We start from the raw sequence: 8,416 nt of genomic DNA, 5'->3' as shown, positions 1-8,416 counted from the left end.
GCGCAGCGGTTTAACGCCTGCCTTTGGCCCAGGGCGCGATCCTGGAGACCCGGGATCGAGTCCCACGCGGGCTCCCAGTGCATGGAGCCTGCTTCTCCCTCTGCCTGTGTCTCTGCCTCTCTCTCCCTCTCTCTCTCTCTGTGTGACTATCATAAATTAAAAAAAAAAAATCAGACGCTTAAATAGAGAACAAGCTGATGGTTGCCAGAGGGAAGGTGGATGGAAGGATGGGTGAAATAAATGAAGGTGATTAAGAGCACACTTATTGTGATGAACACTTTGTAATGTATAGAATTGTTGAATCACTACTCTTGAAACTAATAAAACTGTACCTTAATTATACTGGAATAAAGAAATAAGAAATTAAAAAATCTTTATTAGAGAGAAAGGCATTAACCTTTCTTTATAGAAGTAATCCAGGAGAGACAACAACTGAATTGAATTATTGGAATCTTTGAAATATTTCATGTAGAGAAATATAGAAGCCTGTAGGCAGATCCTATGGAAATTTTTCATTTAGAATATGGAAAGAAAGAACAAACCTATGCAATAGATGAAGATGGTAGAAAGAAAGGAATTTATTTTTGCTTTTGCCTTGAGGGATGTACAATCCTGAGAGTGGAGTGTAAACTTGATTAGATACTGAGTCCCTAAGGGACTAAATAGAGATTGTGGTCCTGGGTGTAAAAGCAATCAATCCCCTTGTTTCCCTTTTACATATAGAATCTATTCCTCGGGGAAGAGACTGAGCAAACTTCTACCCTGTTTTTATAACCAAGTGCACTTTATCATTCAACTCACATTCAATCTTCCGTGTCTTTTATCAAGTAGCAAATGTGATAATAAAGACTATTTTTCTCTGGTGCTTGAGAGAACTCAAAGTTATAATCTTTCAAATCATAATGATTTGAAGTCCAGCAATATTTGAAATTAGGTTTGGGCTAAATCTTTTTAGAATTAAAGAAACCAAAGCCTCAGAGCCTGAAATTGCCCTTCGAGGACCACGGGGATAAATACTAAAGATAAGGAAGTACTGATGTTTTCTGGTCTAAGGAGGGTGAGTGTCTCAATTCTGTTTATATCGATGTCCTTCTTATTTTGAGATGGAAGTCTAAAAATCTAAGATAAGCCCCTTTCTTTCCCATTTTGTGTAGTCCTGAGACTCAAGTGAAATGGGGAGGAGGATATGCTTCAGGGAAATTAGAGAATGTTTGGAGATCAGGGGGTACAGTGGATGCAGTATCTCAGTAAGTTCCCTTTCCATAGATGGAGCTCTCAGTCTTCTGGATTTATGATTTTTTATCTGTGACATTGGAGAGTAACTCAATATCCCCTAGACTCTGGTCCCTTGGTGTTGGATTAGGAACAATATTCATGGTTTCCAATCCACCAAGTCTAATCTGGCTCATTAGAGACCAGCTTTAGGTTGTTAGGGTCTCTACCTCCAATTTTTCTGGTAAGATGGTTCCAATGAATAAAGAAATAGTGCGATCAGGGAAGCATGATTCTATCCTGGGTCATGCTTCTTCTTACTGACCCTTGGCCTTCCAGCAGTGACATTTACATATGACAGCCCTGGCTTTCCCTCTGCTGTTAAGTCTGTGATGTCCTTTGCTATATTTACCTTATTAAGACTCTAGTAAGAGAAAGTTCCCTCACTTAGTCTTATGCTAATGGAAAAGGTAGATTCGATGGGTCCTGGTTGGGCTAGTCTCAGACATTCCCAATGTACACACTCTCCTGCAAGATAAGCTGTTTCAAGAAGAGCAAGTTTTTCTGTAATGCAACCATTTTCTCCTGTGTTCACAGATCTCCTCAGAGAAGAATGCCTCCTGGAAATGCTTCTCTTGTGACTGAATTCATTCTGGTGGGGCTCACAGACTTACCATATCTCCAGCTCCCCCTGTTCTGCCTGTTTCTACTCATGTATGTGGTCACTGTGCTGGGAAACTTATGCTTGGTCACTCTTATCAGGCTGAATTCTCACCTCCACACCCCCATGTACTTTTTCCTCTTCAATTTGTCCTTCATAGACCTCTGTTATTCTTCTGTGTTTACACCCAAAATGTTGATTAACTTCACATCCAAGAAGAATATTATCTCCTACATGGGGTGCATGACCCAGCTTTACTTTTTCTGTTTTTTTGTTGTTTCTGAATGCTATGTGCTGACATCCATGGCCTATGATCGCTATGTGGCCATCTGTAACCCACTTTTGTATAATGTTGCCATGTCCCCTAATGTGTGTTCCCTCCTTATGCTTGGTTCATATTTGATGGCATTCTCAGGTGCCATGGCCCACACTGGATGCATGCTGAGACTGATCTTCTGTGATGCAAACACCATCAACCATTATTTGTGTGACATTCTCCCTCTGCTCCAGCTCTCCTGCACCAGCACGTATGTGAATGAGCTGGTGGTTTTCATTGTGGTGGGCATCAACATCATTGTGCCCAGTGTCACCGTCTTTGTGTCTTATGGTTTCATCCTCTCCAGCATCCTGCGCATAAGCTCCACTGAGGGCAGGTCCAAGGCATTCAGTGCCTGTAGTTCCCACATAATTGCTGTTTCTCTCTTCTTTGGGTCAGGTGCATTTATGTATCTTAAACCATCATCCACTGAGTCTATGGATGAGGGAAAAATCTCTTCTGTCTTTTATACCAATGTGGTTCCCATGATGAACCCTTTAATCTATAGCTTGAGGAACAAAGATGTTAAAATTGCTTTGCAAAAAACCCTCAGTAGAAGAACGTTTTGATCAGAATCAGTGTCTCTGTGCAGGAAGTTACAGGGCAGGGAGATTCCATGTGTTTACTTACAATACTTTTACTGATAGTGCCTTATCCTATTATTTTCTCACTGTGGTAAAGGAAATTTGATTTAAATTGGTTCCAATTTTTTTAGGGTTGGTCTGCTTCCTTTCATCATCATTTTTGCAACTTTTGTTCCTTTCCCTTATTTTCCAATTTAAGAATAACAGTAAAGAAGAAATTCATCTCTATTTTTATTGTCATTAATGGATTTTTTTTCTCCTGGAAAAAGATGAATGATTCTGCAAAGATCATAAAATAACACCAGTATGACTTTGTGCCTTGTGGGGTTTCTTAACTGTCATCTGTAATGTGCTGTTGGAAACATGAATCAGATAATCTGTCTGTACTCTTTTTTTTTTCCTTTCTACTGTGGAATGTGACTTCTTCAAATGTCAGTGTTTCACAATTCTAACAGATTCCATGGCAGCTATCAATTTTACTCCACTTTGCAGATGTAAACCCTATACATTAAAATTCTTTAGTAAAGATTTCATATTTACCTCTTTTCACTTAAAGTCACACATCTATATATATTTTTTTATTTTTTTTATTGGTGTTCAATTTACTAACATACAGAATAACCCCCAGTGCCCGTCACCCATTCACTCCCACCCCCCGCCCTCCTCCCCTTCCAACACCCCTAGTTCGTTTCCCAGAGTTAGGAGTCTTTACGTTCTGTCTCCCTTTCTGATATTTCCCTCACACCAGTGAGAATGGGGAAAATTAACAAGGCAGGAAACAACAAATGTTGGAGAGGATGTGGAGAAAAGGGAACCCTCACACATCTATATATTGACATTAATGTTAACTTCAAGTCACACAGCTTTTCATGAAGAATTCTAGAATAAGCTACTAGCTACCTGATTTCAAGCCAACTACTCTTTTTAAGCATACTTTCTTTTTTTTTTTTTAAAAAGGATTTATTTATTTTAGAGAGAGAAAGAGAAAGCACACATGTGCATGAGTGGGAGGAGGGGCAGAGGGAGAGAATCTTCAAGTAGACTCTCTGCTGAGCCCAGAGCCCAATGTTGAGTTGCATCTCATGATATCATGACCTGAGCTGAAACCAAGAGTCTGATGTTTAACTGACAGAGCCACCTAGGTGCCCCATTTCTAGTATACTTTCTAATTAATTTTATTTCTATTTTAGTAAACATGAAATATGAGAAAATGTTTCCATTTTGAATGCTGACTTTTTTTGTAAGAAAAAAGGAATGTGAAATATTTTCAGGGTCTTGTAATTCAAAGAACCAGATACAGGAGAAAAATTTTCCCAGGAGCATGCCATTGGTGTATAACCCAAAGAGATATATGGCCAATAAATAAAAGCTCCATCAGTAACGAATGGACAATGGGATTTTTAGAAACTGTATTTCATTCTGAATTTGTAACCTGTTCCATAGAATAGTGTCATTATCCTTCACTGTCCATAAAGTTTGCATTAAAAGCTATAATACACAATGACCATATATTAATAGTGGTCTTGGGAATGAATATCAATACTACGGCCACATTTGTGGGGAACCAGGTAAAGTGAGGACAGCATATTAAGGAGATAAAATAATGGATGGTGATCAAAATTCAATTTGGGAAGAAGGAATAGAAAGTAAAATGAAAAAAAATGAAAAAGAAAGAAAAAAATAAAAAAAGAAAAAAGAAAAGAAAAGAAAGTAAAATGATGGGAAAATAAAGCTTTCTGTAACTTACTTTTGGGAAGGCTCTAGAATATTATGTGGATGATAGAATTTCTCTGGATAGAGTAAAAGCTGAAGTTATTTGATTTTAAAAAGTTAAACTCATAGGAGTGATGGAACTAGAAACAATAACATCACTCTTGTTTTTGTGGCTTCCATATGCTACTCCCGTATGGATTTTCAAGTGCAAAAGCTGGAAGAACAATGGCAATTTGAAAGAACTATTTGATGAATAAATGAAATTGTGATGATGTCTTTTCTATAATGGGATGTGGATTGTTTTTCTTTTGAGAGAATGGGCAAAACAATGATTATTCAAAAATCCTTAATATGATGTGTGAAGTGATAATTTAAACAAGTTCTAAGATAACTTTAATAACATTTACTATATTAATGTTTTCTAATCTTCACTAAATGTTTAGGTATTTTGAAAGTTAGCATAGCTAGATTATTGGCCTTTTGTGGTTTTTAAATGACTACTGTTCCCCTTCTTCTACCTCAATATTAATATGCTTGATTTTCACTTAACTATTTATATGAAATAGCGGATCTTGGGTGGAGTTTTCATTTTGCTTTTCTTTTACTAAATGTTTTGATAAAATTGTTTGAGATATTGGAAAAGAGTTTATAGCTGTGGTATTTGAGATAGTTTGTAGACATTGCAGAGATGCATTCGCTCTTTATGTATTTTATTACTATTTTAGGTGGCCCAAAGAGTGGATTTAAAAGTCATTAATCTTTTTTTTTGATGACACTCAAATACAAATAAAATCTTTCAATTTCAGAAAAAATTCTTTCTTTAAAATTAGGTTCCATTCTTTCAGATTACTTTGGAAACAATAAGAAAAACAGACATAAAGACAGATTGTAAAATTTAAGGGTGGTAAAGTTTTAGTAGAGGCTGTTTATTTATTTATTTATTGTTAATAAATTTAAGTACTAAGAAGCTGTTTGTAACTTCTTTCAAAGGGAAGAATATGTTAAAGGAAACAAGTCAGGTGTTTTACATCCACAGCATAGGATTATCCTTTGTAGTCTTGTATTCTTTTGTTATATGAAATGTGATAAAAGGAGTTTTGAGAGGAAGTATAATGCTACTGAAGTTGTCACAGCTGAGAGTCAAATAGGTAAGCCATAGGATTCACCTGTGCCTGTATATTTGGAAGGGGATTTTTGTAATTTGGTGTGAAGGCTTGGATTTTCTCAGCTATAATAAAAAGTGGTCCTCTTAGACAAACCATAAAGAAAATTTCCTGATTCTGTAAAGTTGTTTAATGTGAACTTTCTGTAAGTGACCTACTATTGTTACTCAGGATTAGGTTTGGAATGGGCATGACCAGATTGTGCTGTGGTTAAGAATTGGCAAAAATCAGATATAAAAGGGGTTTTAATTCTAGTGTTTTTAATTCCTGAACCCCAGCTTTGTTAAACTCATATTTATATTGCCTCCCTACACACACACACACACACACACACACACACACGTGCACACAGTGTATTTAAGTCTTATGAGATTTCTGCCTAACATTTCTTTTTTTCTTTTTTTCTTTTTTGGTATATTTTTAAATTGTAATTCGATTTGCCAACACATAGTATAACACCCAATGCTCATCCCATCAAGTGCCCCCCTCAGTGCCTGTCACCCAGTCACCCCATCCCCCTGCCCACCTCCCCTTCCACTACCCCTTGTTTGTTCCCCAGAGTTAGGAGTCTTTCATGTTTTGTCACCCTTTCTGATTTTTCCCACTCATTTTCTCTCCTTTCCCTTTTAATCTCTTTCACTATTTTTTATATTTCCCGAATGAATGAAACCATATAATGTTTGTCCTTCTCCGATTGACTTACTTCATTCAGCATAATACCTTCCAGTTCTATCCACGTCGAAGCAAATGGTGGGTATTTGTAGTTTCTAATGGCTGAGTAATATTCCATTGTATATATGGACCACATCTTCTTTATCCATTCATCTTTCAATGGACACTGAGGCTCCTTCCACAGTTTGGCTATTGTGGACATTGCTGCTACAAACATTGAGGTGCAGGTGTCTCAGTTTTTCATTGCATCTGTATCTTTGGGGGTAAATCCCCAGTAGTGCAATTGCTGGGTCGTAGGGTAGCTTTATTTTTAACTCTTTGAGGAACCTCCACACAGTTTTCCAGAGTGGTTGTACCCGTTCACATTCCCACCAACATTTCGTGAATGGGATGCAACCCACTTTCAATCTTTGCAAGAGCATTTGGGTACATGGGTCCTGTTTCCAGCTCCAGTGAGGCAGGGCTGAGTGGGACATGCTGCTGAATCCTGCAAGAGGAAATGGTTATTGTTTCAGTCATTCATTTAATTATGTAATAACAACAATAACAGCAGCAGCAGCAAATATGTTTACACCTGCTAAGTATTTAGTGATGTGTGCAATGTGTGATATATCACAAACATAAATAAGGTAGAAGGATAGAAAGGTAGATTTTCGTATAACAACACAGAAGAGTTACATGCTACACATAGATAGAATATAAAATCTGTCTTATATAGTCAAAATTATTATTGAAAATTGATTATGGTGAATCATTGTCCATGTTGGGAACTGTCATGGTATTTTTCCAAAAGTCTGGTGCCGTTGGTTTTTCTCCCTAGCATTGGGACATTTCACTATACATTCAGCTAAGCACCAGATGGTTTATATGCAGGGCTCTGTGGTAAAAGAAAAATGCATATTTGAACATTAAAATCACTCTCAGTGTGTAGTGTTACTGTTTTCTTTGTGCTGTTACATCTGTCAGTCCATGTCCTTCTCAGCAAAGAACTGGGAGGTCAATAGGGAAGGACATCCAGTTTCCAACTTATGGATGATGAAACTGATTCTCAGATTTCATTGGCTTGTTCCCAATCACAATTTATAAATGGTAGAAGTTGAGTTGGGGACCCAGGTGTTTTCATTCTAAATCTATCAGAAATTTTAAAATTATTTTAAAATTTGCCATTCTTTTAAAGCTTGTAAAACATGAACAGTGGTTTTAGTGAGTTAAAATGACTCAGAACACGAAGTACTCAAAGAAGAAAATGTCCAGGAAGTGTCTTTCACATTTCATTGACAGTACTGATTGGTTCACACAGAAGAAATCAGTGGAGGTCAAATAACACTTCCAAAGTAATCCAGAGCAGTCCAGGGCAGAGACAATCCCTTTACCATACTTGAATAATTTCCACTGGTGTCTGAGGGAAGAAGAAGGTCAATGTACAATCCCATTGTATAGATTTGCAGAGGGTTATATGTCATTTATTTTTAGGGTAATGGTAATGAGGATATAGTTCTTATTCCATATCATATGATTTCATTTTATTAACCTTTTCTACTTTCTTCATACAGTCTTCTATTTTTCTTCTTCAGGAATTATTTTTAATAGCTCTGTGATGAAAAGAATTTGGGAATGTAGAAATATGGAAATATTTAGGCATAGAGAAAATGAAGGAAAGACATTAACAGACAAGTCACAGAAAGCCAAATTTCAAAGGCTTATAGATTTATAAAAGAATACTCAAGCTCATTAATATTTAGTGGAATGCAATTTAAAAATACTAGGAGAAGAGATACAGTTCATAAGTTATCCATGGGAATATGAATTGCAATAGTCTTTGGGAAATCCAATATATAAATGTACAAAATGAAAGACAATATTCTGGGAACATATCTCATTGAAATAAAGTTACTGTCATATAAAGATGTATGTATAATAGTGATGGCATTGATTTGATGGTAAAAAGCTGGAAGATAGTGAACTTCTATCAGTATGGAGCAAATGGATAAGTTTTGATATATCTACAGCATACAACATTGAAATCATTTCAATGGAATATTTTTAAATGACAAAAGTGATAGGTTAACAAAATATTTCTTCATAAATACAGGAC

The 8,416-nt window shown here is 36.5% G+C and overlaps 1 protein-coding gene across 1 annotated transcript; it reads left to right on the top strand.

The window, feature by feature from the left end:
- Positions 1 to 1,822: 1,822 nt before the first annotated feature.
- LOC144305901 (olfactory receptor 8B8-like) lies at positions 1,823 to 2,758 on the top strand. The gene has a single exon (XM_077885050.1). It carries the CDS (start codon positions 1,826 to 1,828, stop codon positions 2,756 to 2,758), a length of 933 nt encoding a protein of 310 aa, XP_077741176.1. The 5' UTR covers positions 1,823 to 1,825.
- The last annotated feature ends 5,658 nt before the right edge of the window (positions 2,759 to 8,416 follow it).

This window comes from Canis aureus, chromosome 3 (assembly GCF_053574225.1).
Source record: "Canis aureus isolate CA01 chromosome 3, VMU_Caureus_v.1.0, whole genome shotgun sequence".
NCBI lineage: Eukaryota > Metazoa > Chordata > Mammalia > Carnivora > Canidae > Canis > Canis aureus.
The sequence above is the reverse complement of the archived record's forward strand: the minus strand, read 5'-3'. Positions and strand labels throughout refer to the sequence as shown.